Below are 25624 nucleotides of genomic sequence, written 5' to 3' on the forward strand. Positions count from 1 at the left end.
TCTTTGACAGAAAAGAAACCATTACTGGGTTCATTTCTAAAATTACATCTTCCTTCTTGATCATTCTTCGGTGCCGCTATCACCTGTCTTGGAAAGGATATAGCTTCGGTGAAGAAAATCTTCCTCTTGGTACTTTCACCCCAGTTGGCCAACAAATCCACCACTGTGTTTCCTTCCCTCCAAACATGTTTGAATTCCACTTCATATTTCTCACCATTCCCCTTATATTATGAATCGAATACAGAATCAGCCAATTCTGTTCTGATTCACCAGTGACGAGGGATCTAACAATCTCAGAATCTGTCTCAACAATAAGGTTCCTTATATTGTTGGTTTTGCACCATACAATCCCCATCAGCATAGCCTTTGCCTCAGCAACATTATTAGAGCATCTTCCACATAAAGCCGAGAAAGCCATTATGAAGTTTCCATTATGGTCTCTCACAACAGCTCCTCCTCCTGCACTCCCCGGATTTCCTTTGCTGCAACCATCCACATTCAGTTTGAAGCATCCTAGTGCAGGTTTCAGCCAGCTCACTGTTTTGATACTTAGACACTCTTGCAATCTTTCTATCAAACACATGTTGCTTGTCCAGTCATTTTGAAAATTGATTGAAGGGAAGGTAGTATGTAATAATATGTTCATTAGATAACAAGTACTATGGAGACTTGCCCAGCATAATACTTGGTACTTTCAAACTTATAAGAACACCTTTCCTTCCTTATATGTCAGCATATCACTATAGGGAGACATTCCAAAACCACTTCTTGTACTTTATTGTTTGGCTTGGTTAGCCACCATCTATTGCCTCTGCCTGCCTTTCAGCTGAATTAATTATTTATTCACATTCAATGAATATTTTAAGACAAATACAGAGTTCGGACCAGAGCTACTAAGTTCAGCCGAACCCTTAATCGAAGCTCTAGGTCCGCCCCTGGTCATGGTCTCTATGTAAATCTCCAGCTCTATATCACCTGACTGCTCGTCTTGGGCAGTACAATATGATCATGTGGATCAGCATTGTTATTGCTTGTGACTTATTCTTAACTTTAATTCCTCGGATACTTACAATAGAGAGAATACTTTATATGTTTATACCAAATGTAGAACGATTACATTTTGACGCCTTCAGAGGTTGTTACTTGGCAGGAACTAAGGTTAAAGGTTGTTACTTGGCAGGAACTAAGGTTACACTATGTTTCCGAAATGTAATGGGGCACATAGTGTTTGGGATATTCCTTTGTGTTAATATTTTCTTAGAATGTGATGTGATACTGAGAAGTGATTCGTTGCTTCATCAATTTTCTGCTGCTATTTTGTTATAATTTAACTTGACCATGCTTTCCCTAACTTAATGTTTTTGTCTATTGAGACCTGCTAACTTTGAGAAACTTTAGTGATGTTTTTTGTTCACACGAATAGTTTTTACGGAGACAATTTTGGTTTTGAGTATAGCGTAGGTATGTTTTTGGCCAAAAACATGGAGAATTATATATGTATGAGGGCAGGCATACATAAAGTTTTTTTGAGCATATCATTGTATTTTGATTATTATTGATTCTTGGACGATCACTCCAATGGAGAACCCAAGATATAAAGATTAAGGGTGCACTACAACTTTTAAATAAACTAACGGTTGACTGCTGCATTTGTTAATTCAATTGATTTTTTAGGTCAATTTAATTTGGTTTACCCGATTTTAGATTTGAACTGGAGTTGGGAAAACAGCCGGTGTTCTAAGAAAAAGTGATCCAAAAGAAGCACTTTTGGCAAGCTTGGCCAAACAAAGGCACTAAGGCCCCGTTTGGACATGGTTTGAAACCATGTTTGTTTAAGTTGTATTTTCTCTTATAGACATAAAAACCCCACAAATTGTGAAAACTATCAAAACATTCTCAATTCTTATGCAGTCTTACCAAATGAGCAAATAATAGTTTATAACAAAATTAGTACACTACTAGAAGGCTTTTCTAAAAAATGCAACATCAATTAATCAAACTTTACTTCAACAAAAACGAAAATTTAACATGAATAGTAATGTAACTACGCTTTAATATAATCTTCCCACATAAATTAAAGGTTGGTAGACATAAATAAAGGTTGGTGGAAGTTAATGAGATTGGTAAATGATTGATGGGGGTAATTGTTAAAAATATTTACCAACTTATGAGTCTTTTTTTACAAAATATAAACTTATGAGTTAAATTTTGTATTTAAAAAAGTTGAAACCATGGTTTCAAACCCCAAACCATGCTTTTTGGATGATTTGGGGTTTGAAACCATGACTGAAAACGTACGTCCAAACGCTGGTTTGAAACCATGATTTGAAAATTGATGGTCAAACGCCTACTAAGTATTTTAAAATATTCCTTACCAATGCACCCACTACTATATGACTATTAGTGTGATGTTTCTCGTAATTGTTTATAAATACTACTTTTACCCCCTGTTTGGATGGTTGTTTCCCGTGGTTCATTAATGTACAATATGGTGTTGTATTATATTGTACTGTATTAATGAACACCATGTTTGGATAGACTGTATCGTTTGTTGTGGTTTAATAATATTTGTATTGTTTGGTTTGACTATATGGTACTGTATAATAACTTGTAAGTTTACTAAAACACATTTAACGCTTAATTAGAAATTAGTTTATATATATTAATAAAACTCAGGTAAAGAATAAAATAGGAACTTTAAAAAATAAGTAGGTAGGGGTGGTGAAGGGGTGGGTGGTGTGAGGTAGGTGGTTGTGGAATGAGGGTGGGGGTAGGGTTGGGTGGTGGTGAGGGGTAGTGGGTGGGGGTGGTGGAGGGGTGGGTGGTTGTAGGATAAGGGTGGGGGAGTGGGTGGTAGGGTGGGGTGAGTTGTTGTGGGGTGGGAGTGGGTGGTAGGGCGGGGGTGGGGTGGGGGTGAGTGGTAGGGTGGGGGTGGTGTGGGATGGATGGTGGAGGGAGGGGCAGGGATGGGGTGGGATGGATGGATGGTGGAGGGTGGGGTAGGGATGGGGTGGGGGTCAGTGTTAGGATGGGGGTGAGGTGAGGTATAATGGAGAAATATGTAACCACGGAAAAACCACCAAATCCATGGTTACAAAAATTGCGACTTTTCATGGTTATATAACCATGGAATGAACTACGCGGCTTACAATACCATACCACATACTTTTAAGAACAAACAAACATGATTTCATAGAAAACCATACATTAATGAACCACGGGAACCCACCATCCAAACAGGGGGGGTTAGTGTTAGCAGGGGGCACGGGTCTACGTGCACCAATAGCTTCTTATGTTGGTCCGCTAATGTATCACTCAATAACTTAAAGTCTAGAATACAACGGTGAAAATGAAGCTCATTTTAAAATCAAGATATCTATAAACTAGAAGAATTTTCTTTATGATTGGAGAGAAATCATTTGAAATCAAAAAGATCGGCAAAAGCTCCACATAAGTTCATGAAAAGTGAGGACAAACATTGTATAGCTCCTACTGTTTTTCTCAAGAAATGACCATACATTAAAGTTAAAACAAAAGTAGGTGCATAAATCCAACACTAAAAATCAACATTTTGAAGGTAAAAGTTTTACTATTTACACATTTGTCTGTCTGTAATTTCTTTTCTTTTCATTTTGGTCCATTGGCAGGTTTTTATAGCCAGCTCATTCCCTTTTCATGTTTTTTAGCTGAAGTTCAAGTATATGTACATGGCAGTTAGCTCATTTTGAAGGCATGAATATTGAAGAATCCTCTTATTAGCTTGTTCTTAGCTTTTGTCTTCCTTTAAGGCTGTAACTAAATTTATATTTTGAATGTATGTTCCCCTTTCAAAATCACATGAGTCAAAAGGATTCTGGAGGAGAAACCTCCCATGAACACACAATACGAGCACTCATACGCCCATTCTCAGTTTACATATACTTCAATACAAGAATCGAGCTTTAAATTTCTGTTCTGCCCGCAGAGCTCATCACTGAAATCCTCTCGCAGCTTCCTGTAAAATCTCTCTTACAATTCAGGTGTGTTTCAAAATCTTTGCTTGCTAATCTCTAGCCTTGAATGTATCAAGACCCATCTCAGCTTATCAACTAATAACAAGGTCATTACTTTGTGGGTTCTGTCAATGGATTGCTTTGTCTTACCAATACTCTTAATGCAAACGAATTGATTTCATGGAATCCATGAATTAGAAAGTACAAGAAATTGCCTTGCACTAGACCTGAAAGGGCTATTAAGGATTTCCAATGTGGTTTTGGATATGATGAGATCCATGATGATTACAAGGTAGTAGTTCTATTTGGTTGTTCGTATCACATTGAGGTCAAAATCTATAGTCTAAAGAATGAGTCTTGGAGAAGCAACGATTCTTTTCAGGATTGGGTGCAATTCTTAAGTATGGGTACATTTTTGAATGGGAAGCTTCATTGGGCCACTGTTACTTTCAGTTCGCAAAAGGGCTGGAAGATAATGTCTATCGATTTAGCTGATGAGAAATAGGGAACGGTAGAGCAGTTATTCTATAGAGAAAAGAAGAATTTATTTTTGAATCTTGGAGTGCTGGGAAGTGATCTTCTTATGATTTGTGATTATCATGATAGAAGAGGTGCAAATGTGTGGGTTATGAAGGAGTACGGGGTTAAACAGTCTTGGACAAAAATGTATACCATCAAACATCCTGACGATCACTACGCGTTTTGTCCACCCTTTTTCATGTCAAATAAAGGTGAAGTCTTGGCTGTCTTTGAATCAACTTATTTTATATACAATCCAAAGGATAACCCCGTCAGATATCCGGAGGTAGCTAACATTTCTTTCAATATTCCGGAAGAAATCTATGTTGAAAGCCTAGTTTGTCCAATTTTAGATAATGAAACCAACAACAACACAACAATGAAGGCTACAAAACTCAGGTGAATGACAATAGTGTAGTCGATATAACAGTTTATTGAAACAATGTTATTTTCTAAGTGGTATTATTATAAACAGTGCATCCACCAAATAGTATATGGAGAGATCTGGTGGTCTACCAGTTCCCTTATGCAGTGTAAAAGTAAAGAAGACAGGATTTTACAGTGGGAAACTACTTGTTCAAGGGATTAAAAATCACGACCTACCACGTAGGATTCAACTCCACTACACCGAGCAACTTCAAATTACAACTCTTGCAATCTAAGAATTAACTCACATAATCCCTCCACACTTACAGTACCCCTACTGCAAGGAACTCTTGACTATCTCTAGCCAAGTCACTAATAAACTTAGACTACCCCTAGCCTAGTATACCACTCAAATTCTTGTGAAAATACACTTTTAACAAGCGACCTTTAAGACTTTGAGGTACCTACAAACAACTTTTTTAAATAGAAGAGTAGGTTTATAGTTTAAGAGCAAATAAACAAAGACTCACAATATCCTAAAGAACATAGACTCAATTCTGGTGCCTGGATCAGATTCTTCAGGTTGTAAGTGGATTTGTTCTTGAGAGAACTTTTGTCGGTAGGATTGGCACAAGATGAATTAGGTTTTCAAGTCTACCCAATATATTGCAACAAGTTGTATATATATTGAGAAACATGTGGGTGAGATAGAGACCACTCATATCATGTTTGACTTAAAGCATGGGAGTGCTTCTTTGTACGGTTGTGCGACTTTACGGTTGTTCATTGATCGTACAAGATACGAGAGAGAGCGAGATCGCGAACCAGTCTCTCTTCATTTCTTTAGCGCTTTGACAGTCATCAAAACATAAAATGTACTTTGTCTCATTAGGTATGATGTTCACAGTTAGTAAGATAGCCTGAAAGTATTAGTGATCTTGAGGCTCTTATGTTATTGACAATTTGACATACTAGGCTTTGGGTACCTGCTCTATGCATGATACTATATGCTTAATTAGTAGTCCATCTGTTTCAATTTGTTTGTATTATCTTTTCTTTTTAGTTTGTTTTAAAAGAATATTTCTTTTCTAATTTGGCAATTCTCTAATTTCAACACCCATGTGACATTTTTAAGACCTCGAGATTAAAGAGTTTTTCGGTACATGAATATCTTTAGTTTAAGACTACAAGATTCAAAGTATTCTTTACTTTCTTAAATAACATGACCAATCAAAAAAAGACAAACAATTTAAAATGGAGGGAGTAATAATTATACGGAAAAGGCTCATTATGCCATCGAACTAATGGAAATGACTCATTTATGCCATTGGTTAATAGTTTGGCTCATTTATGCTATCGCCGTTACCAAATGGCTCATCCATGCCATTTTTCATTAATGCCGATTTTACAATACCAGATATGACACTTGATCTCCAATTAGAGGTCCACGTCGTTTAATTAAACCAACACAAATTTGTGGGCCGTGTTTTAGTTTAATTTAGGATTAATTTGTGTTGGTTTAACTAAACAATGTGGACCTCTAATTGGAGGCCACATGTCATATTTGGTATTGTAAACCCTGCGTTAATGAAAAAATGGTATGGATGAGCCATTTTGGTAACGACGATGACATAAGTGAGCCAAACTATTGACGAGTGACATAAATGAGTCATTTTCAATAGTTCGATGACATATTTGAGCCTTTTCCGATAATTATATGAACATTTTACATTTCTTAACATTTTACATTCTTAAGGAAAATTAAAGACAACAGTGTGTGCCCCTGCTAAGCACTGGCGACTAGTCTACGTTTCAATTTATGGGAAGAAATTTTACTAGATACGAGTTTAAGAAAATATTTTTTTTTATAATTTAAACATGTCATAACATTATTTGTGGCTATTAAAGCATGTCATTAAGAGTAAAAAATAAATTAAATTTCAAATTATTCATAAATATATAAAGTTACCATTCTTTTTTTGACAAACTAATAAGAGAAAGATTACCGCATAAAATGGAAGAGAGATACTATAAGAAAAGGTGTCACATATAATTAAACCCGTCAACCGGTTTCCGTTAACCGGTTAAAACCGGTAACCGGACCGGTAAAATCGAAACAGGAACCGGAACCAGAACCGGTTGAACCGGTTAACTGGTTCCGGTTAACCGTTTATTAAATACAAGTCCGGTTTCAATTTTTTTGAAACCGGAACCGGTTAAACCGATAAAACTGGCACCGGACCGGTTAAACCGGTAAAACCGGTCAAAGTAAAATATTTTTTTTTTAAAAAAAATGAGTCGTTGGGCTGCTTAGTTGGACCGTTGGCCAACGGTCCATTTGCAAAAATGGTTGTTGCCAAACGATCCCAAATCCACATTTTAGCCCCCCCAACCCCCCAAACTTTTTTTTAACACTTTAACCCATCCCCCACCCCTATATAAACCCGTCTCCATTTCCATTTTAATCCACACCAATTCACTCTTCTCTTTCTCTCAATCTTTCAATTATAGTTATTTTGCAACAATTAGCCACTTTAAATTTCTTTCAATTAAATATTATAAAGTCTTATTATAATTTCAATTATTAATTTTGCAATTATAATATTGTTGGTGGAGTTGGTGATTTTGCAACAATCCGAAGTAGCTTTGGTGGATTTACAATTCTAGCCGCCTTCACTTTGTTGGAAATTAGTCCGGCAATTTGGTATCTTCGTTCCAATTCTATCTTTATTTTTCGCAATTTAATTTACGCAATTTAATTCTAGCAATTTAATTTGTTGCAATTTATTTTCTTGTGATTTATTTAAGTGTAATTTAAATTAATTCTATTTAATAATGGCGAAGAGATTTAGACGTGGTGCCGGTAGTAGTGGTATCGTTAGGGGTGGGTTTAATGAGGAAACATTTGTGGAAGAAACACCTAATTTAGGTACTGATGTTGGTGGAAATAATCCACTTTTAGATCATGAGGCAATGCAACAACATTATACCGACACTTTTAATGAAATTGATGCTGATGATGATGATGATAAAACACAAGCCCCCGAAAATCCCGTAGGAGATACATGTCCTGCACAATCACATACATAAGACAAACCGCCTAGAACTCATAAGCCAACCGCTAAAATTTGAAAACATATGACTAAGGATAAGGAAAGCCAAATAGCTAAATGTAACATATGTGGACAAGTATTTGCTTTTAGATAAGGAACTAGTAAGGATGGTGGAACGGGTACACTAAATGGTCATATGAGAAAGAAACATATGGATGTTTGGGGAGAGCAAACGGGTTCAAATGTGGGGGGCATTCAAATGACGATAGACCCACGAACCGGTAAAAATTTTAAGTATGACAAGAAAAAAGAGCGTGTAGAAATAACTAAAATGGTAGCTTATGATTGTTTACCATTTTCCTTTCCTTTGGGTTTGGGGTTTGTTACTTACATTCAACGTTGTTATAATCCGTTATTTGAGGGTATTCCTAGAAGTACTTGTAGAGCGGATGTTATAGATTTGTGTAAAAAATATAGATTTTATTTGCGCCATGTATTTAATTCTTTAAATTGTAATATTTCTCTTACCGCTTATTTGGGTCTTAGTCTTAACAAGTTAGATTTTTTTGCTATTACATGTCATTGGGTTGATGATAATTGGGCTATGCAAAAAAGAATTATAGCTTTTTTATATGATGAAGGGAAAGGTCGTCACGATGGAAATTTTTTAGCGGATTCAATATCTACTATTATGAGATTTTTTAACATTTATAGAAAAGGGCTTGTCGGGTTTGTCGCATTTAAAAGTTTTACATTCACATCACATCCAACTCCTTCTTATAATGCAAACTTTGATGAATATCACTTTTATTTGATGCAGCCAAATGTGGATATCAAGGAACTAGATGATTTGGACGTCTTAGCATGGTGGAAGAAATACAAGGCAAGTCATGCGATACTCTCAAGAATGGCTCGAGATATCCTTACGGTTCAAGTATCAACCGTGGCTTCGGAGAGTGCATTTAGCCAAAGAAGACAACAAATTGGAGACCATAGACACTCATTATCCGGATTTAGCTTGCAAGTACTAGTGTGCATTCGCGATTGGATTAGATCGGAGCGACGCAACCAAAACTTAGAAGCGGTGGAAGGCGAAGAGGAAGAGATTGAAGATTTGATAGCAAGTGGAGCGGACCAAATGGAAGACTTTAAAGATATCTCCATGGCCGAATATGATATGGGAGAAATTAACCAAATGATTGAGAATTGGTGATTTTATTATTCTACTATTTCTTTGCAACTCATGTATTATTTGCAAGTTAAAAAAAACTACAACTTGCAAATAAATGTTATCCAAGAATGAATAAAATATATGGCTCATTGAGCTTTCTTCTATTTACTTGTGTTCATATTTTTGCTTATATTAAGTTAGGAATATATTTAAAATATACTAAGAATATACTTATAGTATACATCTACTTAAATTAAAAACTAGAAAGTTATATACTTGAAAAATAACTAAAATATACTAAGAATATACTTATAATATAAATATACTTAATTTATAAAATACGAATTTATAAACTTAGAAAAAAATTAAGCTATAAATAACTTAAGTTATAATATATAAGTATATATAGTATACATATAACTTAAATATATATATATATATATATATATATATATATATATATATATATATATATAAAGTTATACAATACGATATAAAGTTATATCTCGTATTGAAACGGCGACACTTTTGAACGCCTTTATGCAGAACTAGAGGACAGAGGTGGGGATAAGAAGCTGTTTAGGCTGGCCAAGGCGAGAGAGAGGAAGGCACGCGACTTGGATCAAGTGAAGTGCATCAAGGACGAGGATGGCCAAGTGTTGGTACAGGAAGCCCACATTAGACAGAGATGGCAGTCATACTTTCATAAACTCTTGAACGAAGGAGGGGACAGAGACATTGTGTTGGGAGATTTGGAGCACTCTGATAGGCGTCGCGACTTTGGATATTATAAGAGTATAAAGGTTGAGAAAGTTAAGGGAGCGGTTCGTAGGATGCGCAGGGGAAGAGCGACCGGACCTGACGAGATTCTTGGGGAATTTTGGAAGAGTGCGTGCGGTGGTAGGCTTGGAGTGTTGACTGGTTGTTTAATGTCATTTTCAAGACAGCAAAAATGCCGGAGGAATGGAGGTGGAGTATAATGATTCCCTTGTACAAGAATAAGGGCGACATTCAAAGCTGCAGCAACTATAGAGGTATCAAGCTGCTAAGTCACACTATGAAAGTATGAGAAAGGGTGGTGGAAATGAGGGTGAGGAGAGGTGTGTCTATTTCATAGAACCAGTTTGGATTCATGCCAGGGCACTCGACTACAGAAGCCATTCATATTATAAGGAGATTGGTGGAGCAGTATAGGGAGCGGAAGAGGGACTTGCACATGGTATTCATTGACCTAGAAAAGGCCTACGACAAAGTGCCCGAGAGGTCACATGGAGATGCTTGGAGGATAAAGGTACACCTCGCGGTGTACATTAGAGCGATAAAAGACATGTATGATGGAGCTAAGACCGTGGTAAGGATGGTAGGAGGAGACTCGCAGCACTTCCCCGTTCGACGGGATTGCATCAGGGATCAGCTCTTAGCCCATTTCTATTCGCCTTGGTGATGGATGAATTGACGCGACAAATATAAGGTGAGGTGCCTTGGTGTATGTTGTTCGCGGATGACATAGTCCTGATTGATGAGACTCGCAGCGGAGTTGACGATAAGCTAGAGGGCTGGAGACAGGCATTGGAGTCTAAAGGATTTAAATTGAGTAGACCGAACGTAATACTGGAGTGTAGGTTCGAGGGCATACCGCACGAGGTCGACGAGAGTAGAGTCTTGATACTCAAGCCATTCAAAAGAAAGGAAGTTTCAAGTATCTTGGGTCTATTATACAGGGAGATGGGGATATCGACGAAGATGTTTCACATAGTATTGATGCATGGTGGATGAAATTGAGGCTCGCCTCCGGAGTGCTGTGTGATAAGAAAGTGCCACAAAGGTAGGGGTAGTGGGGTGTGGGGGTGGGTGGTATAGTGTAGAAACTAGTGGTGGGGAGCGGGGTGGGTGGAATGGTGTAGAGATTAGTGGTGAGGAGCGGGGTAGGTGGTATAGTGTAGAGATTAGTGGTGAGGAGCGGCGGTAGGTGATGTGGGGTGGGATTGGGGTTAGTGGCGGGGTGAGCGCGTGGGGCGGTGGGGAGCGCGGGGTTGGAGTGGAGGGTGGGTGGGTGGTGAGGTGGGGTTGAGATGGATGGGTGGGGTTAGAATGGAGAGTGGGTGGGCGTGGGGTTGAGGTGGAGGGTTGGGGTTGGGGTTGGAGCTGGTGATAAAAAAGTTTCATACAAAAATATCTCTTAATGTTATTAAGACTTAGTTCAAGATTTTAATGAGTAAGACCTATTCAGACCCAATAAGTGCTTAGATCTTAATGCAAACAAATGCACTTAATGGCTTAAGGCCTGAACCATTCAGATTCAGACCTCCAATAAGTGCAAACAAATGAGGCCTTACTCGATTTGTCTGAAAATAGTTGTCATGTTTGCTTTTTGATAGTCGAACTACATGATTTTTATCAATATTTCAATATATATATATAAATTTCATTATGAAAACAATTGCAACTTATACTACTTTTCATATAGTTACTCCCTTCGATTCATAATAAGTGTCCAATAGCCTTTTTATCTTGGATCAAAATAAGTTTTCACTTACATAATTAAATTATAATTAATTAAATCGAAGGAAGGATTGAATATCTAAAATTAAATTTTAAAACATCAAATTAATCTAAGGGAAAAGGTGCAAATATACCCCTCAATTTTTTGATTTAGAGCACATATACCCCTCGTTAATAAAGTAGTGTATATATACCCCCGTCATTATACAAATTGTGCAAATATATCCTTTTTGCTGGCAGGTTAAAAAAAAATCATTTAGCTTATTTTTTAATTAAAAATTACACGTGGCTTTAGCAAAATAAGGCTACCCATTTTTTTGGTAGACTTATTTTTAGAGCCACGTGGTAATGTTTTCTGGAGGGTCGGGTCTGGTTCTTTTAAGAAAAATAGGTAGACTTATTTTTTTTTAAACGAACCAAACAATCAACTAGAAAAAAAAAATTGTATCGTGGCTTTGAAAAATAAGTCAACTAAAAAAAGGGGTAGAATTACTTTTTTAAAGCCACATGACATTTTCTTGAATAAAAAATAGGTTAAATGATTTTTTGTTTTAAAAAATTTTGTCAGCAAAAAAAAAATATTTGCATCATTTATGTAACGGCAGAAGTATATTTGCATCATTTATATAATAGTAGGGGTACATATGCATCACTTTTTAATGAGGTGTGTATCTGCTCTAAATCACAAAGTTGAGAGATATTTTTGCACCTTTTTCCTTAATCTAATTTTAAGTTGTGAAAATTAGTCAAACGGTCAAATTAACTCTCGAACAAAATTTTCTTCTTTGATTTTTTTGAACCAATCAACATTAGGTAGTACTTCTTGATAAACCCAGTTGTACGGTAGGACTAAAATATACTTCATCTGTTTTAATTTATATGAATTTATTTTTTTATTAATTCATATTAAAAAATGACCTTTTTTTAAATTTAAAAATAATTTACCTTTATACAATAATTTATAACCATACAAAATATATGTGACTTATTTAATACTATAAATTTAAAAAAATTCTTTACTTTTTAAATTATATACATAATTAAATGAGTTCACGTGAATTGAACGGAGCTAGTATTACTTTTGAAAGACGAAAAAGTCCACATCAGATTAGTACAATTTGGGGAAAAGACATTGAACAGAGAAAATACTGAGAAACTTCCACAAATGCAACAAGACTTTCAAACCTTTTCTCCAAAAGCTCAAATTTTTGCAACCCAAAATGAAATCTGAAGACACCCATCAACACCCAAAGAGAAGTAAACCCGCAAACCATTCTCACAATCCATCAACTTCAATGCAAGATTCAATCTTGGAAATCCCTATTTTGCCCCCAGAACTCATCACTGAAATCCTCTCAAGACTGCCAGTGAAATCACTCTTGAGATTCAGGTGTGTTTCAAAATCTTGGCATTCTTTAATCTCTAGCAATGAATTGATCAACACCCATTTAAGCTTATCTTCTAATAACAAGGAATACACTCACCATAGACTTATCGTGAGTTTTGTTCAACCTGAATACAATCTTAAGGACTGGTCACTTGGTTCTTTATTAAATGGGGGTGTTACTGAGGCATTTGACTTGGATTATCCTATGAAAAACCCACATAAATCTGTTTGGATCGTGGGTTCTGTTAATGGGTTGATTTGTCTTGCTATTGAGGAGAATGACTTGTTTTTATGGAACCCGTCGATTAGGAAGTTCAAGAAATTGCCTGATTCTAGGCCTACGTTGAGGAGTGGTTACTATTTCATGTATGGTTTTGGATATGATGAGGTTCGTGATGATTATAAGGTAGTGGGTATTTTTTGTATTTTCGGTTCTGGTGGTTCGTATGAGGTTGAGGTCAAGATATATGGACTAAAGAATGATTCTTGGAGAAATGTTGATGATTTTCAGGGCGGGTTGTTATTGAATGATTCGGGTAAGTTTGTGAACGGGAAGCTTCATTGGGCTACTACTTCTCGTCTTGGTGAGTATAATTGCTGGGACATAATTTCTGTTGATTTGACTGATGAGAAATGGGGAAAGGTGGAGCAGCCTTGCTATGAAGAAGGAAATTTTGATTTTGTGATGGGGGTGTTGGAAAATGATCTTTCCGTGCTTTGTAATTATCAGAAAACTCGAGCAGATGTGTGGATTATGAAGGAGTATGGGGTTAAAGAGTCTTGGACAAAAATGTATACGATCAGATGTCCTAATGATCCTGGCAAGTATATGTTTTCTCCACCCCTTTGCGTGTCAAATAAAGGTGAAATCTTGCTTGTGTTTGGATCAATTTTCATGATATACAATCCGGATGATGACTCGATCAGATATCCAGAGGTGACTAACTTCGATGCCTGTCTTGAGGCGGAAATCTACATCGAAACCCTAGTTTCTCCCCTTTTACGAAATGAACCGAGCATACAACAGCAATGAAGGCTGCATAAGCTTCGATGAATGACAATCTCGTGACTTGTGACATGTAAGAGCTCTGCTTAATATATTTTTCACAAGAGCTGTTCTATTCTGTTTCTTTTGTCAACTATAGAACAGGATGTTTGTCCTTTTTTATTTTTGCATAGTTCCACATGAAACAACTTGTCGTAAGAACAATTATTTGGTTTTAGTGTCTTACACTAAGTAAATGGATTGGACATGTTTTCTCTCTTCTTCAGAAGTTTTGTAAGGGGCTGTTTGCCTCTACACAAACTAAGCATAAAGACCATCAGGGGAATCTGTGTAACCCTTGACAGGGTTATTTTTTTGATCCAGAGCCTACCTTTACTAGTCTTCTTAAGTGAAACTTAATATGGAGAAAAAAAGGAAGTAAGGGAAATATAGAATAGGAGTCAAAGTAAGACATACTATCCAGTTTTGGTGTTCCACCCTACTGCTTATAGCTTACTGTTAATTTTCTTTTATCTTCTCATTCTGTTACAGATTTGGTCAATGAAAGGCTGAAACTTCTTTCAGTTCGGTAAATAACATTTGATTCGAACATATTTAGGATAACTAGAGTAGATTGGAGGTCCCAATGAAAAGGGGAATGTAGAGAAATAAATTGGGATTTAACTATTTAAAGCTTTGTTTAAGATGGTTCTGTCTTCTAAGTTACTAACTAAAGTACAAGTTCTTTTCATCTTCATTATTTTGAAAAAGAAGTTTCCCTGCTTTGAAGAGCTCTTATATCTTGTTCCTGAATAGAGCAGCATGATGTATATGCAGTTGGACCTTTTTCAGAATTCTTAGGTGCTATGGTTATGTATCACCAAGTGAGGGATGAATAGCTTTGTTCGAGGCATCATTTCAGGGGAAACCCTTATTTCATTATGGTATCAACTATTAGTTGATTTTGAATTCTGACCAAAGTTAATGTAGCCAAGCATGTACAAACAAGAAAAAAATATCTAATCCTCGTAGTCAAACAATTTCAAGAATTTGGAACATGGATTTAGTTACTGTTGTGGTTCCATTTCTTGACTTGCATCCTCTGTGAGACACCAAACAGAGGTAAGAGGGGAGAAATGAGACGTAGCCAAGGTAACTTTAATTGTACATTTTAGTGGAAATAAAAATAGTACGAGGGGAGAAGGTTAAAACGCCAAAAGGTTTGCATGTGGAAAGTCTTGCGAGTTAGATGTGGTGGAGCTAGGCAGGGCCATGCCTTTTATGAAGTGCTCCAGCTCTGAATCAAATAACCCATTTTTTGGTGGGTCAATATGTTGCATGTGGATCAACATGAGTGTATCTTGTGACCCTTTCTTAATATTTTTTGGTACTTGCAGACTACGTATACCATTTGTGCGCCACCTTCGTGCAGTCTAGACTTCAGATTACTTAACTACCTATGTTTGTTCATCTTCACTGTTTATAACGTGAACTGAAGCACATTTGACATTTCTCAGATGTTGGAAAATGGAGCTCACCTTTTTTGCTTAAACAAGCCCAGCAGTTTCTAATGAAAAATATGTTTGATACATGTTAAATGTTGACTGTACATGGGGCTATCTAGATCTTCACTGATTTTACTGGTCATATGAGATGCGATGAGGTTCTCTGTTAACTTTCTCATATTTATGAACAACTGATCCAACCCATACGGACTGCATCGAGCGCAATAAAGAAGCATGGGTTTTCCCCTTTATTACTTTTCATTGTGATGTATTAATGTATATTACCATGTGCATGTATAGAGCGAGACTTACCTACGTTTGCTCATTGCATCTCACATTGTTGGCAGTTTTAAGTGAAGTTCGTCACAACAAAATGTTGAACAAGCTTCTCCTTCCCTTGAATGTTTGTTGTATTTATATTGATTTGTCCTAGAAGATGACATGCCATCTGCTACTTATAGTTGATGATCTTAGTCAAAGTTTGTTCTAGTTATGGTGATATCTCTGTCAACGAATGGGAAAAGAAGCCAAAAGGAGTTATTCAATGATACATATAGTGAAAGAAAAGCCTAATGCAGTAATAAACGTGTTGATTACTTTCTGATTTTGGTTTGAAGGAGTTTCTGTTCACTAGGAACTTCCCTTTCAAGATTCGTGACACTAGATTTAAGGGCTATACAATGTTCATCTTTTTCACAATAACAACAAATAATTAGAAAGTTATGTGATTACCTAATAGGAGGAACACAAATCTAAATTCATCTTCAGGACTTCAACCATACACATATTTAAGTTAATGGTCAAAAACACACCTGAACAACTACACACCTGAACAATTACGTTTTTGCAAGTTTTACACCCCAACTATCAGTTCTCTTTTTCTACCGAAACTATTAACATTTATGTATTAAAACACACATCGAAGCTGATTAGGCCAATTATTAGTTGTTCCCTTTTTCTATATGGACTATCAATTAGGTGTGTTTTAATACATAGATAGTAATAGTAAACTCGCGCCACTATCTCTTTATGATTTAATACATGGATGTTCATGGTAAACTTGCGACAAGGTGATAGTTCAAATGTGTTGTTGACCATTATTTCTTTAGGATCTAATATTAGTGCTAAACTTTTCATTTAAAGTAATTAAAGGTCAAATGTGCTGAGCTTAATAATACGGGGACCAAAATTGGAATAAGATAGTCAAAACTTTCCATTTAGAGTAATTAAAGGTCAAATGTGCTTAGCTTAATAATACGAGGAACAAAATTGGATTAAGACAGTCAAAACTTTCTATTTAGAGTAATTAAAGGTCAAATGTGCTTAGCTTAATAACACGAGGACCAAAATTGGATTAAGACAATAAATCAGGGACTTAAATCACTATTTTGCCAATAGTATTGTACACTAGCCTCTAGGGTTATTATATACTAGCAATATATGCCCGTGTGATGCATGAGGCCGTCCATGTTTATTCACTTTAATTAGCTAGTCTTTAAAGTTTGTATTTTGAAAATAACTTTTAAAAACATTTTAATTATTATTATATATAGCAACATATATAAAATGTATTTTATATACCACCACTTTAGTTATAATTAGAAAATGGAGTTTAAAATTTAAAAACATATGATGGAATTAAGTCTTTGAGATGAAAAAAGTCGGATTTTTTTCTCATTGTCATGACAGTGAAAGTTGTTCATCGATGTGAAAAATAAAATTAGTAAGAATATGAGGGAAAATTAATATTTTGATTCTAGATTTTTTCTTTTAAATTCTATAATATATTATATGTATATCTTACGATTGATATCCAAATTTCAATTAACTAATTGTTCGGATCTAAACATAAAAATCATTGTTGTATATATTGAATTTTTTAAAAGCAAAGAATAAAATATTTTTATTAAATTAATTAAAAAATATATTATAATTTTTTATATTAACAATTATAGATAAAAAGAATTGTTACAAAAAAATCAAAATTAGAAAGATATATGTTATATCGTAAATCACTAAATTTTAATTCCGAAATGAAAATAAAAAGTAATACATTTTATAAATGTAAAGAAACAATAATGAGAGATTGCAAAGGAGAGTAAAATAAGTAAAATATTGACAAAGAAGAAAAATTGGGATAAAAGTCACTCCCTCCATTTACTTTTACTTGTCCACATTGACATATTAGGAGAAAGAATTTTTTCTTCTTATTATTTTACCCATTCACATTGATTACTCATTTTCTAAGGCTATTGAGACTATACACCAATGAATATGGATATTATGATAAAATATATACTTCATTGATTAATTCTTAGAGAACGTGAAAATTTAAAAGTGGACAAGTAACAGTGCACGGAGGGAATAAATATGTGTAGGAGAATTAAAATTGAAGTACATATATGTATACATGAGAAGAGAATAAATACTCTGTACTATGACATATGTCCAAGTGGGATTAAAAAGTAGGTGGTTAAAGTGTACAATGTATATAACTTTTGGTACAATTTCCATTGTTATTGTTCGTCCTCTCCTCACGTTTAAAGTATGGACAAAGAAGGAAAACGGGGATAAAAGTCACTCCTTCCGTTCACTTTTACTTATCCATATTAACATATCGAGAGAAAGAAAATTTTGTTCTTATTATTAATTTTATCCTTCACACTAATTACTCATTTTCAAATCATTTTCCAAGGCTATTGAGACTTACACCAATAAATATGAATATTATGGTAAAATATATACTCCCTCCGTCCCATATTACTTGCCCCTTTCCCTTTTGGACGCCCTTTAAGAAATCATAAATAAAAGATGTATTTTACTATCTTACTCCTATCTCTTTCTAATAGATAAATTCTAATCAAAATTGACTATTTTCAAGAACATTTATTACTAAGGGTAAAATGGGAAAGATTTAATTAATGTTATCTTAGTTTTGTAAATGAATAAGTAATTTGGACATATATTTTTAGCAATGTGGCCAGGTAATATAGGACGAAGAGGGTAAGATGGGAAAGATCTAATTAATTTTATCTTGATTTTGTAAATGAACAAGTAATTTAGACATATATTTTTAGTAATGTAGCCAAGTAATATGGGACGAAGGGAGTACTTCATTTATTAATTCCTAAAGAACCTGAAAAGTCAAAACTCAAAAGTGAACAAGTAAAAGTGCATGAAGGAAATAAATATGTGTCTGAGAGTTAAAATTAAAGTGCATACGTGTATACATGAGAAGAGAATAAATATTCAGTACTATGACATATGTCCACGTGAAATAAAAAAACATTTTAGTAATGTGGCCAAGTAATGTAGGACGGAGGGAGTACTTCATTTATATATTCTTAAAGAACTTGAAAAGTCAAAAGTGAACAAGTAAAAGTGCACAGAGGAAATAAATATGTTGGAGAATTAAAATTGAAGTGCATACGTGTACATGAGAAGGAATAAATATTCACTAATATGACATATATCCACGTGAGATAAAAAATAGTTGATTAAAGTATACAATTTATATAGCTTTTGGTATAAGCATTCATTGCTGTGTTCGTCCCTCTTGGACAGTTATATACTCTTTTTATTTCAATTTATATGAACTTATTTCCTTATTAATCCGTGCAAAAAAGAATGACCTCTTTCTAGGATATTTTTGCATCTTTGCCCTTAATCTAATTTTAAGTTTTGAAAATTAGTCAAACTGTCAAATTGACTCTCGACCAAAATTTTCTTCTTTGACTTTTTTTTTTTTTTTTGAACCAGTCAACATTGGGTAGTACTTTTTGTTAACCCCAGTTGTACTGTAGGACTAAAATACATATTTTTGGAACACTGGAAAAGTCCACATAAATACACTGAACAAAGAAAATACTGAGAAACTTCCACAATTACAGAGCAAGACAATCAGACCTCTTCTCAAAAAGCTCAAATTTTTGCAACCCAAAATGAAATCTGAAGACACCCATCAACACCCAAAGAGAAGTAAACCTACAAACCATTCTCAAAATCCATCAACTTCAATGCAAGATTCAATCTTTGTAATCCCTATTTTGCCCCCAAAACTCATCACTGAGATCCTCTCAAGACTACCAGTGAAATCACTCTTGAGATTCAGGTGTGTTTCAAAATCTTGGCTTTCTTTAATCTCTAGCAATGAGCTGATCAACACCCATTTAAGTTTATCTTCTAATAATAAGGAATACACTCACCATAGACTTATGTTGAGTTTTGTTCAACCTGAATACAATCTTAAGGACTGTTCACTTGGTTCTTTATTAAATGGGGGTGTTACTGAGGCATGTGACTTGGATTATCCTATGAAAAATCCACATAAATCTGTTTGGATTGTGGGTTCTGTTAATGGGCTGATTTGTCTTGCTATTGAGGAGAATGACTTGTTTTTATGGAACCCGTCGATTAGGAAGTTCAAGAAATTGCCTGATTCTAGGCCTACGTTGAGGTGTGGTTACTATTTCATGTATGGTTTTGGATATGATGAGGTTCGTGATGATTATAAGGTAGTGGGTATTTTTTGTATTTTTGGTTCTGGTGGTTCGTATGAGGTTGAGGTCAAGATATATGGACTAAAGAGTGATTCTTGGAGAAATGTTGATGATTTTCAGGGCGGGTTGTTATTAAATGATTCGGGTAAGTTTGTGAACGGGAAGCTTCATTGGGCTACTACTTCTCTTTGGTGAGTATAATTGCTGGGACATAATTTCTGTCGATTTGACTGATGAGAAATGGGGAAAGGTGGAGCAGCCTTGCTATGAAGAAGGAAATTTTGATTTTGTGATGGGGGTGTTGGAAAATGATCTTTCTGTGCTTTGTAATTATCAGAAAACTCGAGCAGATGTGTGGGTTATGAAGGAGTATGGGGTTAAAGATTCTTGGACTAAAATGTATACGATCAGATGTCCTAATGATCCTGGCAAGTATATGTTTTCTCCACCCCTTTGCGTGTCAAATAAAGGTGAAATCTTGCTCGTGTTTGGATCAATTTTCATGATATACAATCCAGATGATGACCCGATCAGATATCCAGAGGTGACTAACTTCGATGCCTGTCTTGAGGCAGAAATCTACATCGAAACCCTAGTTTCTCCCCTTTTACGAAATGAACCGAGCATACAACAGCAATGAAGGCTGCATAAGCTTGGATGAATGACAATCCCATGACTTATGACTTGTAAGAGCTCTGCTTAATTTTTCACAAGAGCTGTTCTATTCTGTTTCTTTTGTCAACTATAGAACAGGATGTTTGTCCTTTTTTTATTTTTGCATACTTCCACATGAAACAACTTGTCGTAAGAACAATTATTTGGTTTTAGTTTTAGTGTCTTACACTACGTAAATGGATTGGACATGTTTTCTCTCTTCTTCAGAAGTTTTGTAAGGGGCTTTTTGCCTCTACACAAAGTAAGCATAAAGACCATCAGGGGAATCTGTGTAACTCTTGACAGGGTTATTTTTTTTTTGATCCAGAGCCTACTTTTACTAGTCTTCTTAAGTGAAACTTAATATGGAAAAAAAGGAAGTAAGGGAAATATAGAATAGGAGTTAAAGTAAGACATACTATCCAGTTTTGGTGTTCCTCCCTGCTGCTTATAGCTTACTGTTAATTTTCTTTTATCTTCTCATTATATTACAGATTTCTCATTCTGTTACAGATTTGGTCGATGAAAGGCTGAAACTTCTTTCAGTTCGGTAAATAACATTTGATTCGAACATATTGAGGATAACTAGAGTAGAATGGAGGTCCCAATGAAAAGGGGAATGTAGAGAAATAAATTGGGATTTAACTATTTAAAGCTTTGTTTAAGATGGTTCTGTCTTCTAAGTTACTAACTAAAATACAAGTTCTTTTCATCTTCTTTATTTTGAAAAAGAAGTTTCCCTACTTTGAAGAGCTCTTATATCTTGTTCCTGAATCGAACAGCATGATGTATATGCAGTTGGACCTTTTTTCAGAATTCTTAGGTGCTATGGTTATTTATCACCAAGTAAGGGATGAATAGCTTTGTTCGAGGCATCATTTCAGGGGACACCCTTATTTCATTATGGTATCAACTAATAGTTGATTTTGAAATCTGACCAAAGTTAATGTAGCCAAGCATGTACAAACAAGAAAAAAATATCTAATCCTGGTAGTAAAACAATTTCAAGAATTTGAAACATGGATTTAGTTACTGTTGTGGTTCTATTTCTTGATTTGCATCCTCTGTGAGACACCAAACAGATGTAAGAGGGGAAAAATGAGACGTAGCCAAGGTAACTTTAATTGTACATTTTAGTGGAAATAAAAATAATACGAGGGGAGAAGGTTAAAACGCCAAAAGGTTTGCATGTGGAAAGTCGTGCAAGTTAGTTGTGGTGGAGCTAGGCAGGGCCATGCCTTTTATGAAGTGCTCCAGCTCTGAATCAAATAACCCATTTTTTGGCAGGTCAGTATGTTGCATGTGGATCAACATGAGTATATCTGGTGGCCCTTTCTTAATTTTTTTGGGTACTTGTAGACTACGTATACCATTTGTGCACCACCTTCGTGCAGTCTAAGACTTCAGATTACTTAACTACCTATGTTTGTTCATCTTTACTGTTTAGAACGTGAACCAAAGCACGTTTGACATTTCTCAGATGTTGGAAAATGGAGCTCGCCTTTTTTGCCTAAACAAGCCCAGCAGTTTCTAATGAAAAAGATGTTTGATACATGTTAAATGTTGACTGTGCATAGGGCTATCCCTGCCCCTGCATGTGGTGCTATCTAGATCTTCACTGATTTTACCTGTCATATGAGACGCGATGAGGTTCTGTGTTAACTTTCTCATGTTAATGAACTTCCAGGGAAGTGAAAGGCTATGTTATGAACAACTGATCCAACCCATACGGACTGCATCGAGCGCAATAAAGAAGCATGGGTTTTCCCCTTTTTTACTTTTCATTGTGATGTACTAATGTATATTACCATGTGCATGTATAGAGCGAGACTTACCTACGTTTGCTCATTGCATCTCACATTGTTGGCAGTTTTAAGTGAAGTTCCTCGCAACAAAATGTTGAACAAGCTTCTCCTTCCCTTGAATGTTTGTTGTATTTATATTGATTTGTCCTAGAAGATGACATGCCATCTGCTACTTATAGTTGATGATCTTAGTCAAAGTTTGTTCTAGTCATGGTGGTATCTTAGCCAACGAATGGGAAAAGAAGCCAAAAGGAGTTAATCAATGATACGTATAGTCAGAGGCGAATCTAGGATTTCTGAAGCATGGGTTCGCCACTTCCAAAAAAAAAAAAAAAAGTGTTAAGGGGGAATTGATCAGTCCCCTAGGTAAATAACTGAACTTTCAATCAAGTGTACTATTTAATCTTTTGTAGTATGTGTTCGACCTGCACATAGTGAAAGAGAAGGCAAATGCAGTAATAAACATGTTGATTACTTTCTGATTTTGGTTTAAAGGAGCTTCTGTTCACTAGCAACTTCCCTTTCAAGATTCGTGACGCTAAATTTAAGGACTATACAACGTTCATCTTTCTCACAATTACAACATATTATTAGAAAGTCGTGATTACCTAATAGGAGGAACACAAATGTAAAATCATCTTCAGGACCTCAACCATACACATATTTAAGATTAAGTTAATAGTCAAAAATACACCTAAACTACTACGTTTTTGCAAGTTTCACACTCTAACTATTAGTTGTTCCCTTTTTCTACCGAAACTATCAATATTTATGTATTAAAACACACATCGAAGCTGATTAGGCCAACTATCAGTTGTTCCTTTTTTCTATATGAACTATCAACTAGGTGTGTTTTAATACATAGATAGTAAGAGTAAACTCGCGCCACTATCTCTTTATGATTTAATACATGGATGTTCATGCTAAGTTTGCGAAAAGGTGATAGTTTAAATGTGTTGTTGACCATTATTTCTTTAAGATCTAATATTAGTGCTAAACTTTCCATTTAAAGTAATTAAAGGTCAAATGTGCTTAGCTTAATAATACGGGGACCAAAATTGGATTAAGATAGTCAAAACTTTCCATTTAGAGTAATTAAAGGTCAAATGTGCTTAGCTTAATAATACGAGGACCAAAATTGGATTAAGACTGTCAAAACTTTCTATTTAGAGTAATTAAAGGTCAAATGTGCATAGCTTAATAACACGAGGACCAAAATTGGATTAAGACAATAAATCACTATTTTGCCAATAGTATTGTACACTAGTCTCTAGGGGTACTACATACTAGCAATATATGCCCATGCGATGCACAGGCCGTACATGTTTATTCACTTTAATTAGCTAGTCTTTAAGGTTTGTATTTTGAAAATAACTTTTAAAAACATTCTAAGTGTTATATATATTATATATAACAACATATGTAAAATGTATTTTATGTACCATCACTTTAGTTATAATTAGAAAATGGAGTTTAAAAATTAAAAACATATGATGGAATTAAGTCTTTAAGATGGAAAGAGTTTGATTTTTTTCTCATTGTCATGACAATGAAAGTTGTTCATCGATGTGAAAAATAATATTAGTAAGAATATGAGGGAAAATTAATATTTTGATTCTAGATTTTTTCTTTTAAATTCTTTAATATATTATTTGTATACCGACAAATTGATATCCATCTCAACTAACTAATTGTTCAGATCTAAACATAAAAACCATTGTTGTATATATTGAATTTTTTAAAAGCAAAGAATAAAATATTTTTATTAAATTAATTAAAAAATATATTATAATTTTGTATATTAACAATTATATATAAAAAGAATTGTTACAAAGAAACCAAAATTAGAAAGATATATGTTATATCTTAAATCACCAAATTTTAATTCCGAAATGAAAATATAAAGTAATACATTTTCTAAATGTAAAGAAACAATAATGAGAGATTGCAAAGGAGAGTAAAATAAGTAAAGTATTGACAAAGAAGACAAATAGGGATAAAAGTCACTTCCTCCCTTTACTTTTACTTGTCCACATTGACATATCAGGAGAAATAATTTTTTCTTCTTATTATTTTACCCTTCACATTGATTACTCATTTTCAAATCATTTTCTAAGGCTATTGAGACTATACACCAATGGATATGGATATTATGATAAAATATATACTTCATTTATTAATCCTTAGAGAACGTGAAAAGTCAAAAGTGGACAAGTAAAAGTGCACGGAGGGAATAAATATGTGTAGGAGAATTAAAATTAAAGTACATATATGTATACATTGGAAGAGAATAAATACTCTGTACTGTGACATATGTCCAAGTGAGATTAAAAAGTAGGTGGTTAAAGTGTGCTTTGGTACAATTTTCATTGCTATTGTTCGTCCTCTCCTCACGTTTAAAGTATTGAGAAAGAAGGAAGACGGGAATAAAAGTCACTCCTTCCGTTCACTTTTACTTGTCCATGTCAACATATCGAGAGAAAGAAATTTTTGTTCTTATTATTAATTTTACCTTCACATTAATTACTTATTTTCAAATCATTTTTCAAGGCTATTGAGACTTACACCAATAAATATGAATATTATGGTAAAATATATACTCCCTTCTGCCCATATTACTTGCTGTTGACACCCAATTTTGTCCCTCCTTTATTCCAATTTATTTCCTCGGGCTTTTAAATTAGTTAAATCTAAATATTTTATTTCGCTACTATTTCTACTGCTATTAATATTATTACTTTCATTCTCACTATTAATAGTGTTACTTTACTACAAATTTTAAATGGTCCGTCATTGTTCATTTTAGGATTTGTACTCGTTAAATTAATTTTTACTTTGTTACTATTCAATTTCACATAGTATTAAATTAGAAGCCCAAAATAATTTAAAATGGAGGAAAAGGATCCATATTTCAGCCAAAATGAATGGCCCAAACGGACCAGCCCACATCTCACAGCTCACCCGCTCCAGCCCACACCACGTACGACCCGATCCGGCCCACTTCTCTTCTAAATCAATTCTCAGCTAAGCACAACCCTAGCCGACGCCTCCCTCTTTCTCATTTTTTCTCTCTCTCTCTCGTCTCTTTCTCCTTTCCCTCTCTCTACCATTTTAGCAAAAATACAGACCCTCTTTAACCAATTACAGACCTGTCCATACCATTTCCATGCAAGATTTGTCTCCGTC

At 34.8% G+C, this 25624-nt stretch overlaps 1 protein-coding gene and 1 pseudogene across 2 annotated transcripts; both read left to right on the forward strand.

Annotated features, from left to right (window-relative positions):
* Positions 1–12701: 12701 nt before the first annotated feature.
* On the forward strand, positions 12702–15344 carry LOC132061422 (F-box/kelch-repeat protein At3g23880-like). 2 transcript variants are annotated; one of them, XM_059454263.1, is made up of 2 exons: positions 12702–14069; positions 14813–15344. In XM_059454263.1, exon 1 carries the CDS (start codon positions 12824–12826, stop codon positions 14021–14023), a length of 1200 nt encoding a protein of 399 aa, XP_059310246.1. In that variant the 5' UTR covers positions 12702–12823; the 3' UTR covers positions 14024–14069; positions 14813–15344. The 2 variants fall into 2 exon arrangements, with proteins under 2 accessions (XP_059310246.1, XP_059310284.1); XM_059454301.1 differs by having other exon boundaries at positions 14828–15344.
* Positions 15345–19330: 3986 nt separating this feature from the next.
* Positions 19331–22621, forward strand: LOC132061364 (F-box/kelch-repeat protein At3g23880-like; annotated as a pseudogene).
* Positions 22622–25624: the final 3003 nt, after the last annotated feature.

This window comes from Lycium ferocissimum, chromosome 1, assembly GCF_029784015.1.
Source record: "Lycium ferocissimum isolate CSIRO_LF1 chromosome 1, AGI_CSIRO_Lferr_CH_V1, whole genome shotgun sequence".
Lineage (NCBI taxonomy): Eukaryota > Viridiplantae > Streptophyta > Magnoliopsida > Solanales > Solanaceae > Lycium > Lycium ferocissimum.